We start from the raw sequence: 17,705 nt of genomic DNA on the forward strand, positions 1-17,705 counted from the left end.
TGTTTCAAACTCACCAAGCCTCCTCTTTCTTGTCAAAATGTCTTTCAAAAACTTTACATAATTGGGCATTTGCTCCAAAGCTTCCACCAAGGGAATGTTGATATGGAGCTGCTTCAAAACATCCAAAAACTTCCTGAATTGGCCATCTTGCTGCTGTTTTTTTGAATCGTTGAGGAAATGGCGGAGGTGGCTTGTGTAAAGTCTTTTCTATAGTAGAATGCTGACCCGATGCTGTTTCAATTGGGGAGAATTCAACAGCTGCACTTGCTGGTTTTTTACTCGTTTCCCCTTCGGTTTGGATTGAAGTAGGCTCCTTGCTGCCCTTTGTTTTCTCCTCATTCACTTCCATATTTTTCCCACTTCGTAGATTGATTGCCTTGCATTGTTCTTTGCCATCCCTCCTTGGATTCTCGGTGTCACTTGGCAAAGAACCTTGGGGTCGATTTTTCAAGTCATTAGCTAAATGCCCCAATTGAATTTCCAAATTCCGAAGAGAAGCTGCCTGGCTTTGAATTACTACGTCATTCTTGGCCATATAATCTCTCATTAAATTCTCCAAAGAACTTGTTTGAGAGCCTTGAGGTGAGTGTGGTTGTTGAGGTCTTGGTTGTTGAGAAAATCCCGGTGGATATGACTGTTTTCCTTGTGTTGGTGCTCCACTTGAACTTGCTCCTTGACCCCCCCATGACAGATTTGGATGATGCCTCCATGATGGATTGTAAGTGTTCGAATATGGGTTGTTGTTGCGATTGGAGTTTTGATTACCCACATAGAAGACCGAAGCTAGATTTGAAGGGCAATTCTCAAAAGTATGCCCGTCCCCACAATACACACATGATACTTCTGCACTTTGAATGGCAGCAGCTGGCTGTACATTTCCTCCCATACTCATGTTCTTTAAAATGTTGGTCATTGAGGCCATTTGAGCGATTAGAGCGGTTAGAGCATCTACTTCAAGAACACCCGCTACTTTTCGGCATGTAGGAGCTCTAGTATTTGACCATTGGTAGTTGTTGCTTGCTATTCTTTCCAAAATCTCAAATGCTTCGTTATAAGTCTTGGAAAGAATGGCTCCATTGGCTGAAGCATCCAATACCATTCGAGAGGCTGCATTGAGACCATTGTAAAATGTCTCCATTTGTATGCAATGTGGGATACCATGGTGAGGACACTTTCTCAATACCACTTGAATCTTTCCCAAGCATCACTAGTAGACTCATCTTCCATTTGTTGAAAAGACATAATCTCACTTCGAAACCTTGCATTTCTAGTGGGAGGGAAGTACTTTCTTAAGAATTTTTCAGCCAAGTCGTTCCAATTTGTCACCGAATCGGGAGGAAGGGTGTTGAGCCATGATCTAGCTCGGTTCCTTAAAGAGAACGGGAATAACTTCAGTCTTAGCGCCTCTTCACTTACTCCTTGTAACTTGAAAGAATCGCTCACCTCCAAAAATGAGCGAAGATGGAGATGAGGGTCTTCCGTGGGCATCCCACTAAACTGCCCAACTGTTTGGAGCATTTGAAACATGACGGGTTTGAGCTTAAACTGAGGTGCTTGAATTTCGGGCCTCACAATGCCCGGATTGAGCTCGTTGAACATAGGGGCAGCATATTCTCTTATTACTCTAGCTCTATCATCCGCCAAGACAATAGGATTAGTCATGTTTTGCGCACCCTCTTCTTCTTCTCCAACATTTTCAGCCATGTTGCAGCGGCTTTTAGCCTTTTGTGCCTTTCTCCTTTTTCTGAAAGTACGTTCAATTTCGGGGTCAATAGGAGCAAGTTCAGATTTGTCTTGTTCGTTCATGCACTAGATTAAACCTAAGAAACGCACAACCCAAACAAGCAGAATTAGAAACAAACAGAAATAAATTGCAAAATAGTTGATAATACAGAATTTTAATTTTCAATCCCCGGCAACGGCGCCAAAATCTTAGTGTGAAAATTAATATACGCAGTCACACAAGTAATACAATGATAAGTAAGATCGTCTCCACAGGGATTGCAAACAAAATACAATGTAAAATCAACTAATTACAACTTAAAATAAATGGAAAATATGAGAATGATTGAGTAATGAAGCTAAATTTAAATGACTGTAAATAAACTTGCTTAAAATGTAGCTACTATTGCTGGAAAAATAATTGCTAGAGAAGTTGTATATGTGAAAATGGACTTGAATAATTAATCCCCCCTATGCTGAATCTGCCCAGTTGATACAGCATTTCGCTCAGCAAAATTACACAGTGTTAACAGAATTCATAATATGCTCGTGAGGTTTTTCCAAAACTCACCAATTCAGTTCTACCACTTAATTCAATACATTCCTATATTAAATCAGGTTGTAAAACATCAGTTAAACACCAATTCTCAAGTTATGCAAGGTATTAAAATATTCCTATCTTGCTTACTAAGAACAACCTACACATGGTAATTCACTTGCATCATCCAAGTTAATTCCATTAGATTTAACCTTTCCAGAATCAGATCTAGCTTAGTAAAATTGTTATTCATGGCCGGTTCATAACAATTAACAACAGTGAGCTCACTTGAATGAACAAAGGTAAAATTGCTAAAATCATGCATTCAATTTAATTAATCAAAGTCATAGGGGTTCATAGCTATCCAAGCCTCAAAGAAGCTTAGCTCATGTTCAAAACAGAAAATACAATGGAAAATAAAATCTGTCTTGCCATGGAAGTTGTTTGTCTTTTACAAAATATTGAAATCCAAGTTAAAAAGAAGACAAAAGAATAGAAGAAGAATAGAAATAACAAAATTCGAGCTAGGCAGCTCGTGTTCTTCTTCTTCTCGGAATTCCACTCCTTTTTGCTTGGTTTTTTGGTGTTCTTCACGTTCTGCAACTCTCCTTTCCTTTAATGGCAGCTCCTTTCTGTTGTAATCCAAAAAAATGATGGTGGCTGGTACTTGTTTTTTTTTTCCTTAGGGTACACTTCATTTACCCTGATTAGAAAGCCCAACAACATTCTCCTTTGGCCCACGGGTTGGTCTCCTTTCTTCACAACAGCCAGCTGGCATGTTTTTAAGTGATTGCCACCTGTGCGCTGACTTGGATGAAGAAAAGCCTGCTGGTATTTTGTCCACGTCATTTCCCAGTACCCAAAAATGCTATAGCATTTTGTTCTCCAGCAATTCAGCAGCATTTCCAGCTTAGTGTTCACTTCGGCCTCGGATTCCTTTCTTTCCCTTAGCGATTCAAAAATTCCTTTCGTAAACAACAAAACAAACAGAATTAATTAATTAATTACATTTAATACTAACAACTTAAAAGACTCCTAAATTAGTACACTAACTAGAAAAGAAAGATAAAACTAATCAAACTTACAAACAACATCACATTCATTACTCTTTTCACTAAAAATCATGTTCAAAGTTAATAAAAATAACTCTATACCATAGAGTTATCACACCCCAAACTTAGTGTATTGCTCGTCCTTGAGTAATGAAAAACAAAACTAACAAGACAGTAAAAACAAACAAGACAGCAACAACACAACACTTGCAACAGAGAGGATACTACTCATTCAGACTTAGTTTAGCGAAGAAAATTCTCTCGGAATTATATGGAATGGAAATTGCACTGATGGTAGTGAATATGCCTTGAACCTATGTGTTTCAATCAAGTTTTGCATGCTATTTTTGTCCTTAATGCTTACCAAGAGTAACTCAATCACTAGAGTGTGCAAATGCTTCCCACCAACACCTTGAATTCCTATAATAACTACCCTCGATCCTCGAGTTTAAAAAGTTTGCTTCCATAAGTTGAATTAGTGCAACCCTCTCCACTAATGCAGTCTAGCTTTACACCCTAGATCAAAAGGACTTTAATAAGCTTGTAATGTGAGGCTTCGGCTAGGGTAGGATGAAAAGTAATATCTCTAAGGCTTACATCCTAACCACCTCAATTTATCAAGGACTTTTCTTTCTCTCTCAAGCTCTCACCCAAGATTTCACTCTTAACCCACAATAATGAAGTTGATACAGCTCAATTCTCTTGCTATTTTCATTTCCAAAACTGACTAGATAATGAGAAAGAAGGCCAATCTATTTTCTTGTATAGGGGGTGGTACACCCCAAACTTAGGTTCAAAACCGCCTCTTTCTCTCCTTTTTTTGTTTTTTTTTTGTTTTTTTTTTTTTTTTTTTGAACAAAATATTGTAACAGTAAAGAGATATATATATATAGCAAGAGAAATATGAATGTTTTTATGTGAGCTCATTCCCACACACCCCAAACTTAAATCCCATCATTGTCCCCAATGTGGCTAAACAAATAAAACTAGGAATAGCTCACCACATTGTTGCTAATTATACCCTCACTTTCCTAACCAATAAATTGATTTGTCCTTGATAAATTTCAGCAATTAAGTTCGGGTAATGAAGAATGAAAATTATGGGTATGGGGGTATATTAAACATTAATGGGTGTTAAGAAAAATTAGACAAATCGGCTCAAATAGGGGTGACTAAAGACAATTAATATTTATCAGGTTAGCTTGAAAGGCTCAATCGTCCAAGGATGGCCTAGATCATTTCTAAGTTGTAAAGCTAGCTAGGATTTCGCCTCAAGGGTTACACTAACCAATTCTAGAAGCTTAAACTCTCTCAAGGTGTTAGTCATTCTAAAAATTCAAAATACTGTGGGATAGCAAAAGCACACTTCTAGTGAAAGAATTACTCCTAGACTAGCATTTGGACAATAATAGCACTTAGACTCGCAATTTTAACACACAAATTCAGGGCATATCACATATGGATGAGAATGGATGCTTTCATCATTGAGCACTATGCTAAACTAGCCTAAACAAAATAATACCTCTCAGTTACAAAACAAACACAAACTTAGGTCACACAACTACAAGTAACATGTCCTAAACACACAACTAACAACACAGAATTAAACAAACACAAACAGCCACAAACAAAATTAAAATAAAATAAAACAAAACTAAGGAAAGAAAACCCCCTCTTTACTCAGACTCCTCGCCATGGGAATCCTCTGCTTCTACAATAACGTCATTCCAAGGCTCCAAAATGTGCTCCGGGAAAGTTGGGAATTGAGGACTAGATTTGGGCAGCGCCTTTTGCAGAACATTCTTCATTGCAGCATCCCGCTGTTGCTCATAACTCCAATGAGCCTGCAGTCGCTCACACATCTGTGACTGCCGCTGAAACATTTTATGTTGCATAGCTTCTTGCTTGGCCAGCCTCTCCATAAATGGGTCACTCGAAGTGGAAGCGGCTGCGGTGGTGCTTTTCGGGGCGCGAGCAGGCCCGAAGCTAATGAGGCCTTTTAATGGGACCATGCCCTCTTCTGGCCAAATGGGTACACCGGCACCTCAACACAGAGATGTGATTAAAGAAGGGAAGAAGAATTTCCCTTTTTCTCGGTGTGCACAGTCACAAATTTCTTGGGCTATTACTCTTCCAACGTCTATCTTCATTCCCTTCATGATGCAATAAAGCATCCACATTCTTTCTCTGCTCACCGTTGAGTCATGAGACGTTGGCAACAGACTGGTTTGGACGAAGCTGTAGAGACATTTAATGTCGTGTTGCAGTTTGGTCCTTTTGAAATGAAAAGCTCCATTTTCCTCTATACTCCATTCAGCCTCTGGTTTTGCAAGCTCGGGTATGATATCCATCATTAGCTCATCACTCAGATTTTCGCGAACCTTCGAAAACTCGCAGGGCACTTCTTCCAGCAAAAAGATGTCGTTTATTTCCTCGGCAGAGAATGGAACTTCCACTTCACGCACTATGAGTTCAGTTGAATATTCTTTGTCTAAGAAATTGGAATAGAATTCTTTTACCAGTTCAGGGACTGGCGGTTCAGGTGGTAAGCACAGATATTTCCACTTCCTCTTGTTGATGGTGTCGATCAGCCATTGTGGCATATCTCCAAACTCAGTTTCTTTTGCCATCATACACCTTTGGAAGGTGGCGGGAGCATTGCATAAGCCAAATGGCATCCTTCTAAAGGCAAAGTTGCCGTAGGGACAAGTGAATGTTGTCTTTTCTTGGTCTTCCGGCGCAATAGAGATTTGATTATAACCTGAATATCCGTCAAGAAAACAGTAAAATTCTTTTCCCGCCAACCGATCCAACATTTGGTCAATAAATGGCAGCGGAAAATGGTCCTTCCAAGTGGCATTATTCAACTTCCTATAGTCCATGCAAACTCGCCAACCAGTCACCGTTCGTGTGGGAATCAATTCATTATTGTCATTAGTCACCACTGTAACTCCTCCCTTTTTAGGGACACATTGAACCGGGCTGACCCATGAGCTGTCTGAAATCGGGTACACAATGCCATAATCCAACCACTTAATCACTTCTTTCCGAACTACTTCCTTCATGATGGGATTCAACCGTCGCTGCTGCTCAATAGAGTTATTACAGCCAGCTTCCATCAGTATTTTGTGCATACAAAATGTTGGGCTAATGCCTTTTATGTCAGCCATAGTCCAACCAATTGCTTTCTTATGCTCTTTCAACACCTCTAGCAACAAACTTTCAGCTTCAGCTCCCAACAATGCTGAAATAATGACTGGCAGCGTCTCATTGTCCCCCAAGTAAGCATATTTTAAGTGGCTCGGCAAAGGTTTCAACTCTAGCTTTGGTGGTTCTTGAATGGAAGGCTTTGGAGGCTTGAAATTCCCTTCCGATAGGTTTAGAGACTCATAAGGTTTGCTGAATTTCATGGCTGGTTTGCTAGACTCTACCCATGTGACTTGGGACTCCTCCTCTTTGCTAAATTCTTCATCATCTTCAAAGATATTCACCTCCAAATCAGCCTTGCGAATTTCCGTATGAAAAGTTTCAGCCACAAGTGTCTCAATTACACTCAATCTAGAGCATTCTTCGATGTCATCCGGAAACTTCATGGCTTTGAAAACACTAAAGGTCACTTGTTGATCATTCACCCTCATGGTAAGTTCTCCATTTTGCACATCAATCAAAGTCCTCCGGGTAGCAAGAAACGGCCTCCCCAAAATGATTGGTACATCTCTATCCGCTTCATAATCAAGAATAATGAAGTCGGCCAGAAAGATGAACTTGTCAACTTGCACTAGAACATCTTCAATTTTTCCTTCCGGATGAGCCATAGAACGGTCCGCCAATTGCAAAGTAACTGTGGTTGGTCGAGCTTCCCCAATGCCTAGCTTTTTGAAAATTGACATAGGCATTAGAATAATACTAGCACCTAAGTCACATAGAGCTCTTCCCACATCTCTTCCACCAATTGAACATGGAATTGTAAAGCTGCCCGGATCTTTCAATTTAGGAGGAATCTTGCTTTTTAACATTGCACTACAACCCTCCGTCAAAGCAACTGTTTCAAACTCACCAAGCCTCCTCTTTCTTGTCAAAATGTCTTTCAAAAACTTTACATAATTGGGCATTTGCTCCAAAGCTTCCACCAAGGGAATGTTGATATGGAGCTGCTTCAAAACATCCAAAAACTTCCTGAATTGGCCATCTTGCTGCTGTTTTTTTGAATCGTTGAGGAAATGGCGGAGGTGGCTTGTGTAAAGTCTTTTCTATAGTAGAATGCTGACCCGATGCTGTTTCAATTGGGGAGAATTCAACAGCTGCACTTGCTGGTTTTTTACTCGTTTCCCCTTCGGTTTGGATTGAAGTAGGCTCCTTGCTGCCCTTTGTTTTCTCCTCATTCACTTCCATATTTTTCCCACTTCGTAGATTGATTGCCTTGCATTGTTCTTTGCCATCCCTCCTTGGATTCTCGGTGTCACTTGGCAAAGAACCTTGGGGTCGATTTTTCAAGTCATTAGCTAAATGCCCCAATTGAATTTCCAAATTCCGAAGAGAAGCTGCCTGGCTTTGAATTACTACGTCATTCTTGGCCATATAATCTCTCATTAAATTCTCCAAAGAACTTGTTTGAGAGCCTTGAGGTGAGTGTGGTTGTTGAGGTCTTGGTTGTTGAGAAAATCCCGGTGGATATGACTGTTTTCCTTGTGTTGGTGCTCCACTTGAACTTGCTCCTTGACCCCCCCATGACAGATTTGGATGATGCCTCCATGATGGATTGTAAGTGTTCGAATATGGGTTGTTGTTGCGATTGGAGTTTTGATTACCCACATAGAAGACCGAAGCTAGATTTGAAGGGCAATTCTCAAAAGTATGCCCGTCCCCACAATACACACATGATACTTCTGCACTTTGAATGGCAGCAGCTGGCTGTACATTTCCTCCCATACTCATGTTCTTTAAAATGTTGGTCATTGAGGCCATTTGAGCGATTAGAGCGGTTAGAGCATCTACTTCAAGAACACCCGCTACTTTTCGGCATGTAGGAGCTCTAGTATTTGACCATTGGTAGTTGTTGCTTGCTATTCTTTCCAAAATCTCAAATGCTTCGTTATAAGTCTTGGAAAGAATGGCTCCATTGGCTGAAGCATCCAATACCATTCGAGAGGCTGCATTGAGACCATTGTAAAATGTCTCCATTTGTATGCAATGTGGGATACCATGGTGAGGACACTTTCTCAATACCACTTGAATCTTTCCCAAGCATCACTAGTAGACTCATCTTCCATTTGTTGAAAAGACATAATCTCACTTCGAAACCTTGCATTTCTAGTGGGAGGGAAGTACTTTCTTAAGAATTTTTCAGCCAAGTCGTTCCAATTTGTCACCGAATCGGGAGGAAGGGTGTTGAGCCATGATCTAGCTCGGTTCCTTAAAGAGAACGGGAATAACTTCAGTCTTAGCGCCTCTTCACTTACTCCTTGTAACTTGAAAGAATCGCTCACCTCCAAAAATGAGCGAAGATGGAGATGAGGGTCTTCCGTGGGCATCCCACTAAACTGCCCAACTGTTTGGAGCATTTGAAACATGACGGGTTTGAGCTTAAACTGAGGTGCTTGAATTTCGGGCCTCACAATGCCCGGATTGAGCTCGTTGAACATAGGGGCAGCATATTCTCTTATTACTCTAGCTCTATCATCCGCCAAGACAATAGGATTAGTCATGTTTTGCGCACCCTCTTCTTCTTCTCCAACATTTTCAGCCATGTTGCAGCGGCTTTTAGCCTTTTGTGCCTTTCTCCTTTTTCTGAAAGTACGTTCAATTTCGGGGTCAATAGGAGCAAGTTCAGATTTGTCTTGTTCGTTCATGCACTAGATTAAACCTAAGAAACGCACAACCCAAACAAGCAGAATTAGAAACAAACAGAAATAAATTGCAAAATAGTTGATAATACAGAATTTTAATTTTCAATCCCCGGCAACGGCGCCAAAATCTTAGTGTGAAAATTAATATACGCAGTCACACAAGTAATACAATGATAAGTAAGATCGTCTCCACAGGGATTGCAAACAAAATACAATGTAAAATCAACTAATTACAACTTAAAATAAATGGAAAATATGAGAATGATTGAGTAATGAAGCTAAATTTAAATGACTGTAAATAAACTTGCTTAAAATGTAGCTACTATTGCTGGAAAAATAATTGCTAGAGAAGTTGTATATGTGAAAATGGACTTGAATAATTAATCCCCCCTATGCTGAATCTGCCCAGTTGATACAGCATTTCGCTCAGCAAAATTACACAGTGTTAACAGAATTCATAATATGCTCGTGAGGTTTTTCCAAAACTCACCAATTCAGTTCTACCACTTAATTCAATACATTCCTATATTAAATCAGGTTGTAAAACATCAGTTAAACACCAATTCTCAAGTTATGCAAGGTATTAAAATATTCCTATCTTGCTTACTAAGAACAACCTACACATGGTAATTCACTTGCATCATCCAAGTTAATTCCATTAGATTTAACCTTTCCAGAATCAGATCTAGCTTAGTAAAATTGTTATTCATGGCCGGTTCATAACAATTAACAACAGTGAGCTCACTTGAATGAACAAAGGTAAAATTGCTAAAATCATGCATTCAATTTAATTAATCAAAGTCATAGGGGTTCATAGCTATCCAAGCCTCAAAGAAGCTTAGCTCATGTTCAAAACAGAAAATACAATGGAAAATAAAATCTGTCTTGCCATGGAAGTTGTTTGTCTTTTACAAAATATTGAAATCCAAGTTAAAAAGAAGACAAAAGAATAGAAGAAGAATAGAAATAACAAAATTCGAGCTAGGCAGCTCGTGTTCTTCTTCTTCTCGGAATTCCACTCCTTTTTGCTTGGTTTTTTGGTGTTCTTCACGTTCTGCAACTCTCCTTTCCTTTAATGGCAGCTCCTTTCTGTTGTAATCCAAAAAAATGATGGTGGCTGGTACTTGTTTTTTTTTTCCTTAGGGTACACTTCATTTACCCTGATTAGAAAGCCCAACAACATTCTCCTTTGGCCCACGGGTTGGTCTCCTTTCTTCACAACAGCCAGCTGGCATGTTTTTAAGTGATTGCCACCTGTGCGCTGACTTGGATGAAGAAAAGCCTGCTGGTATTTTGTCCACGTCATTTCCCAGTACCCAAAAATGCTATAGCATTTTGTTCTCCAGCAATTCAGCAGCATTTCCAGCTTAGTGTTCACTTCGGCCTCGGATTCCTTTCTTTCCCTTAGCGATTCAAAAATTCCTTTCGTAAACAACAAAACAAACAGAATTAATTAATTAATTACATTTAATACTAACAACTTAAAAGACTCCTAAATTAGTACACTAACTAGAAAAGAAAGATAAAACTAATCAAACTTACAAACAACATCACATTCATTACTCTTTTCACTAAAAATCATGTTCAAAGTTAATAAAAATAACTCTATACCATTGAGTTATCAGTTCTCAACACACAAAGAACGAGTGTGGGCTCGTTATACAAAATAATAGGCAAGATCTATTTATCAAATGTTCTCAACACATGAGATATGATAAATTTTGTACCTAAATTTGTGAAGAACATTGACCTATGCATGTAGCATTGTTCTATTTTTCTCAGTGAGATTTCACGATATATTTTATATCTCTGAAAAGTATCCCTCTGAAAAACTGATCTCCTATATTTAATATATCCAATATATTAAAAATAAAATAATATTAGTTATTTTAAACAATTTAAAAATAACTAATAAATTATCAGATTTTTGTTTAAATAATAATATTTTATCATATTAAAATATCTTATTATTTATTTAATATTTAAATAACTAAAATTGTTGAACCAAGATTCTTCTAGAATCTTCTTATGCGTGTAGCACAGTGTCTGTGCACTGTGCTACACGCCCAACCCATGCCAGAGAGGGCATGTGATTTTCCCAATTTTCATCATTATTTAAATACAAAAAATTTCAAAAATAAATTAATTCAAAATTAATTATATTTTTGTTAAATCAAATAATTAATTAATTCTCAATTAATTAATTACACATAATTATACAACAATTATGTTTATTGCATAGAAAAATATTTTACTTATCAAATAGGTCACTTTGCCCATTTTTGTATTTATCTTTGTCAGTGTTTGTTTGAGCCATTTCGGGGACCATAGACCTATAACATTAAGCTCCAAGAAATTAAAACTAAATAATTAAACTCTTTAATCATAATAGTTAATTTATTAATTCTGATATTTCTCCACTATAAATTCAGAATTGAACTCTTTATGTTATAGATATACTTTTATAGAAATCTTATTTTAAGTTGTCCATTGATATAACCATCTTACAATAGTTCAACCCTCTAATTAATTAGTTCATAAATTAGAATGAAAGAATTACCAGTTTACCTTTCTAATTTACTTCTTATTCCTTAAGTACCATTAATTCACTAGTGAATAATTAATCTATAATCTAATTATAGATTTGAGCTCAAAATCATTCAGTTCCAGAATTAACCCTTAAGGGAACCAATATATGATCCGTTAGGAAAGATTAGATTTCGTATTGTTGATACATGTTCCTAGCCATCCATGATATTAAATCTCCAAAACAAAAGTCACTAGCCTCAATCTATGAAGAGACCTTGACGAATGCATCAAAAGATTTAATAAACATAAATAGAAGTTCATGAACACTCAGGATTTAGGTTGATCTATAAATGATCATCAATTATGATATGAATTACAAATCCTTATTATTAAATGGTTTTTGGATAAAGACTTTTATTCATATTGGTTATTGTCATATATAATCATATTATATAAATCACCTTTACCGGGATGTCTTACCACATCAATAATCTGAATCTAGATTATTTGTATCAACATGATACTCAGTAAACCGTACTTACAGCCCTAATTAAAGAATTCCATAACTTCAATTTGTTGTTGACTATTTTTATTCATTCATGTGATCTTAATTCTCTCGTACTAATACAAGATCACATTATCAATGATGAATATGGAATTTTTCTGATATTTACAAAAAAATTATTCAAACAATAATTTAATAATCTAAATATAACAATAATAGACCATTGTATTTATTTATTCATTGAAATAATAAATGTCTTTTACATGCTTTTAGGACATACTCCTAACAATCGGGAACATAGAAAACATTAGTTAGGGTCACTTTCTTTCCATTAGTGAAGAACACATTAATGCAGCACCTTCCAAGTACCTTGGATATCTTTTCATTTCTCATTTGGACTTCAAGTCCCACCTTTGCACTTTCAAAGGTCTTGAAAAGAGTTTTATTATAAGTTCCATAAATGGTGGCACAAGTATCATACCACCATCCTTGCACCTTTCCTTGGGTTGCATTAACTTCACTGAAGGTTGCAATGATCTCAACATCAATTGCATTGACCTTAGTGTCTTTACTTAGGTTTGCAATGATCTCAACATCAAATGCATTGACATTAGTATCTTCACTTTCTTTTGCAATGATCCCATCATCAATTGCATTGACATGTTCACCCTCTCTTAAGGTTGCATTAGTCTCATCACTACATGCATGAACTATGTCAATTCTCATTAGGGTTATCATACATTCCTCATCGAATGTATTATTCTCAATTAGGGTTACGATGCACTCCTCATTAAATGCATTAAATTTAATCAAAGTCACAAAAATGTATATCAATTAGAGTGACCAAATTAAGTTCATTTAAAAGTGAAATGATTTCCACATCAATTGCCTTAACCTTAATCTTATTATTGTAAATTTTACAATTACTATATCTAACATGATGATCAATAACTTTACAAACAAAACAAGTATAACAATAACCCTTGAATTGTTTATTAACATTCATCACTGTACTCTTAATAAAAACAATAATCTCAATCTCACAAAAATATGGCAGCAAACACATTTCATTCAAATTCTTGAAATCTACACATTTAGAAATAAGGAATTTGATGATACCAATCTCCTTAAGCATGTAATCCCATTGAAATGTCTCATCCTTTGCTGATGAAGACTTTGAATCCATATTCTCATTAATGTAGAGCATTTCCAAATAAAACTTTCTTTGATCTTTCATGGTTATGTGTCCAACACAAACCAAATCTTGAACACAAGGATTTGAAAGTTGTAGAAGATTAACCAATTTCCCTCATTGTTGATTATGAAAAAACAAAAATTGGAAGTAAAAAGAAATATAGATTTTGATTGTTGGGAATATATGACTTTACACTTTGCAAATCAACAATGAATAATTAGAATAATATAGTATTCCAAACCCTAGATGTTAATCAAGATCCAAATTCAAAGTATGAATGCAATTCTTGATAATCAAATAAACATGTTCATGATATGAATGTTAATCTTGAATATAATAAACTAAATGATTAAATGATGATAAGATGAACTTAGAAATATTTAATAACATAAACACAATAGAATAACACAATACAAAGTTAGGATTAGATATATATAATCTTTGTGTTGACCTGTGAAATTGGCCAATGGTCGTATGTGCAGTATACGACACTTTTTTAACGAAATAAATAAAATAAATAATAGAGTACGATTATCTTAAATAAACACACATGAATTTGCTAGGAACGAGTTTCCTAATATGCAGCGGAAAGGTGGTGGGGTTGGCCCAGTGTACAACAAAAATTTTGTAACATATTTAAACTACCTTTAAATATGCGGATCCATTAATATACATACATTAATTATAAGCAAGTTAAGTATAGAATTCATACCTCTTGAAGCCTATCAAGTGTCATTGCTATCTTTTCGTATTTAGAACGATCTTCCTATCCAAGCCGCTCCCACGTACTCACACCAAGATCTTCCAAAGCGTTCTCTACACCTCAAGAAGTGTGTGGGCACTTAGAGAATGAAGGATAGTTTATTTGTGATTCTACTTGATGTACTCAACACATGAGATCAAGAGAATAGGCCTGAGAATTGGTTCTTTATTTTTTAGGGAGAGAAAACTATCGTTCTATTTTTCACAGAGCGAATGTTCTGAGTTGTCTCTTATCTCTGAATATTTTCTGATTAGTCATACTTAAAAAAAAATATTCAAATTTAAAAAATAAATCTGTAACCAACTTACAATTTACTTTTTAATTAATTAATTATTCTATTAATGAAAAAATCCAAAAACCAAAATTTGAATTATCCATTAATTAATTAATTAATTAATTAAATAAAAATGAAAATCATATCCTTGAAAAATAGCCCTACACGCCACACACAGTCCATGGACTGTGTGTGCACGTGTAGGATCCCTATTTTTAGGGATGTTGGTTTTTTCAATTTTTATTTAATTATTTATTCAAACTACTTTGTCGGATAAGATCTAACAACCTGATAACTAATTCAAATTTGAATTAATTATCAAATATAATTAATTATTTTAATAAATATTAATCTTTTAAATTCAAATCAAATTTGAACTTATCAGATTATTATCTCCCACTCAAATAAAGATATTTAATTAATTCTATCAATTAATTAAATCAAATATTTTTGAAAATAAATATTTGAATAAATATTAATCTTTTAAATTCAAATCAAATTTGAACTTATCAGATTATTATCTCCCACTCAAATAAAGATATTTAATTAATTCTATCAACTAATTAAATCAAATATTTTTGAAAATAAATATTTAATTTACTATAATTTAGAAAATTATAATTAATAAATTTTTTAATTAAATTTTGAAATTAATTTAATTATTTAATATAATTTCGAAAATTATACAATAATTAAATATTAATTAATTTTGTTAACTACAACTAATTTGTAATTAATTAATTAATCACTATTATCATATAATTGCATATTTGGCCTGAAGAACAAATTTCTTATTAAATATGTCTTTAAACTATTTTTCTCTTCATATCAACTCTTACCTTGAATAGTCTTGATAGAGCCGCTATGGTGACCTATGGACCTATAATTCTAAGTTCCAATAAATTTGAGATTATTAATTAAACTCATTAATTAAATAATTTTAATTTACTAATCTCATGATTATTCCACTATAAATATGAGACCGCACTCTTGTAATTATAGGCATTTCATTTACTGAGTATTTTATAATTATAAAGCGTCCATTGATGTAATAATTGCATACAACTTGACCCTCTAATAATGGTTCATAATTAATCGGCAATAAAATTATCGCTTTACCCTTTTAATTATCTCTTGTTTCCTTAAGTACCGTTGACTTTACTAGTGAAGGTTAATTCATAACTAAATTATGAATTTGAGCTCAATAACCTTTCAGTCTCAAAAGTCAACCCTTAAGAGAACCATCATTCAATCTCTTGCGAGAAGGCATAGATTCCATATCTGTATACTATGTCCCCAGCCATCTACATTAATGAGTTCCCAAAACAAAAGTTTCTAGCCCGATCATTCTGACAGACCCTAACAAGTGAATCAAAGAACTCATATAACATAAACAGGAGTTCATAGTAACTTCAAGATTAAGATCTATTTGTATATGATCATCAGTTGATATATTTAATTAATACTTCGAAACGATATTTAACTAAGTATTAATAAACATATCTGGTCCAGTTATATATATTCTCTAATATATAAAGCACCTCCACTAAAGTGTCCTACCACCCTAGTGATCCGGATCTAGATCACATGTATTTATAATACTAGTGGACCGTACTTGTGATAATTGATCTAAAGATTCCATAACTTTATTTTACTACGAACTATTCAAGTTCATTTATCTCAAACACAATCCTCCCGTACCAATACGTGTTTGAGATCACATATATGAACTTAGGAATTTTCCTGATATTTACATAATATTATCACAGAATAATATAGTCCATAAAATATATGCATAACAAATTCAATTCATTTATTTATTTCATAAAACAATGTCTACTACATATGCTTTCAGGGCACAATTCCCAACAATCTCCCACTTGCCCTACAGAAAATGATGCATCTCTCTCATTCCCATGTTTCTTACATGCTCCTTAAAAGATTTTATGGATAAAGTCTTTGTGAAAGGATCTGCAAGATTATGCTCTGAAGCTATCTTCATAACTGCAACACTCCTCGATGAACTATCTCTCTTAGCAAGTGATATTTCCTCTCAATGTGCTTTCCCCTCTTGTGACTCCGTGGTTCTTTTGAGTTAGCTGCTGCCCCACTGTTGTCACAGTATAGGACTAGTGGCTTATCCACATCTGGTACAACTTGCAGATCGGAATAGAACTTTTTGAGCCACACAGCTTCCTTAGTTGCTTCACAAGCTGCTATATACTCGGCTTCCATGGTGGAGTCTGCAATGCTGGTTTGTTTAACACTTCGCCAGACTATCGCTCCTCCTCCAAGAGTAAACACTGATCCAGAAGTCGATTTCTGACTATCTCTGTCTGATTGAAAATTAGAATCAGTGTAACCAGTGGGGTTCAAGTCTCCACCTAAATATACAAGCATATAATCTCTAGTATTTCTAAGATACTTGAGAATATTCTTTACTGCAGTCCAATGACTCAATCTGGGATTGGATTGATAACAGCTGACTATCCCTACTGCATAACAAATGTTAGGTCTTGTACACAACATGGCGTACATTAGACTGCCTACTGTGGAGGCATAGGGATATTGTTTCATGTCTTCCTCTTCCTCAGGTGTTTTAGGACACTGCTCCTTGGAAAGGAATACTCCAGAACGGGTGGCATATCACCCTTTTTGGAGTTTTGCATATTAAAGCGTTCTAGTACCTTATCAATATAAGTTGCTTGAGACAATGCCAAAGTTTTGTTCTGTCTATCTCTAAGAATCTTAATGCCCAGAACATACTTGGCTTCTCCCAAATCTTTCATTTGGAATTGTTTAGCTAACCAATTCTTTACTTTTGATAATGATGTTATGTCATTTCCAATCAGTAATATATCATCAACATAAAGAATGAGGAATACTACTACACCATCTTTGATTTGTTTATAGACACAAGGTTCATCAACGTTTCGTTCAAAACCAAACGTTTTAATTGTCATCAAATCTAAGATTCCAAGATCTAGAAGCTTGTTTGAGTCCATAAATGGACCTAAGAAGCTTGCAACCCGTTTGCTCTTGACCTTTTAACTCGAACCCTTATGGTTGAGACATGTAAATGGTTTCGTCAAGGTAGCCATTTAGAAAAGCTGTTTTGACATCCATTTGCCAAATCTCATAATCCATGCACGCAGCTATGGACAAGAGTATACGAATGGATTTTAGTATGGCTACAGGAGAAAAAGTTTCTTCATAGTCAACCCCTTATTTCTGTGTGTAACCTTTGGCTACAAGCCTTGCTTTGAAAGTCTCTACTTTCC

At 35.6% G+C, this 17,705-nt stretch overlaps 2 protein-coding genes and 2 non-coding genes across 4 annotated transcripts; 2 read left to right on the top strand and 2 right to left on the bottom strand.

Moving 5' to 3' along the window:
* Positions 1 to 10: 10 nt before the first annotated feature.
* LOC133825655 (uncharacterized) lies at positions 11 to 1,138 on the bottom strand. Its single transcript, XM_062258570.1, has one exon. It carries the CDS (start codon positions 1,136 to 1,138, stop codon positions 11 to 13), a length of 1,128 nt encoding a protein of 375 aa, XP_062114554.1.
* A 16-nt stretch (positions 1,139 to 1,154) lies between these two features.
* Positions 1,155 to 1,260, top strand: LOC133828199 (small nucleolar RNA R71). Its single transcript, XR_009890833.1, has one exon. It is a non-coding gene; the product is annotated as a small nucleolar RNA R71 (small nucleolar RNA).
* Positions 1,261 to 7,365: 6,105 nt separating this feature from the next.
* LOC133825656 (uncharacterized) lies at positions 7,366 to 8,493 on the bottom strand. Its single transcript, XM_062258571.1, has one exon. The coding sequence runs from the start codon at positions 8,491 to 8,493 to the stop codon at positions 7,366 to 7,368; it is 1,128 nt and encodes a 375-aa protein (XP_062114555.1).
* Positions 8,494 to 8,509: 16 nt separating this feature from the next.
* Positions 8,510 to 8,615, top strand: LOC133828200 (small nucleolar RNA R71). The gene has a single exon (XR_009890834.1). It is a non-coding gene; the product is annotated as a small nucleolar RNA R71 (small nucleolar RNA).
* Positions 8,616 to 17,705: the final 9,090 nt, after the last annotated feature.

Source organism: Humulus lupulus, chromosome 3, assembly GCF_963169125.1.
Source record: "Humulus lupulus chromosome 3, drHumLupu1.1, whole genome shotgun sequence".
NCBI lineage: Eukaryota > Viridiplantae > Streptophyta > Magnoliopsida > Rosales > Cannabaceae > Humulus > Humulus lupulus.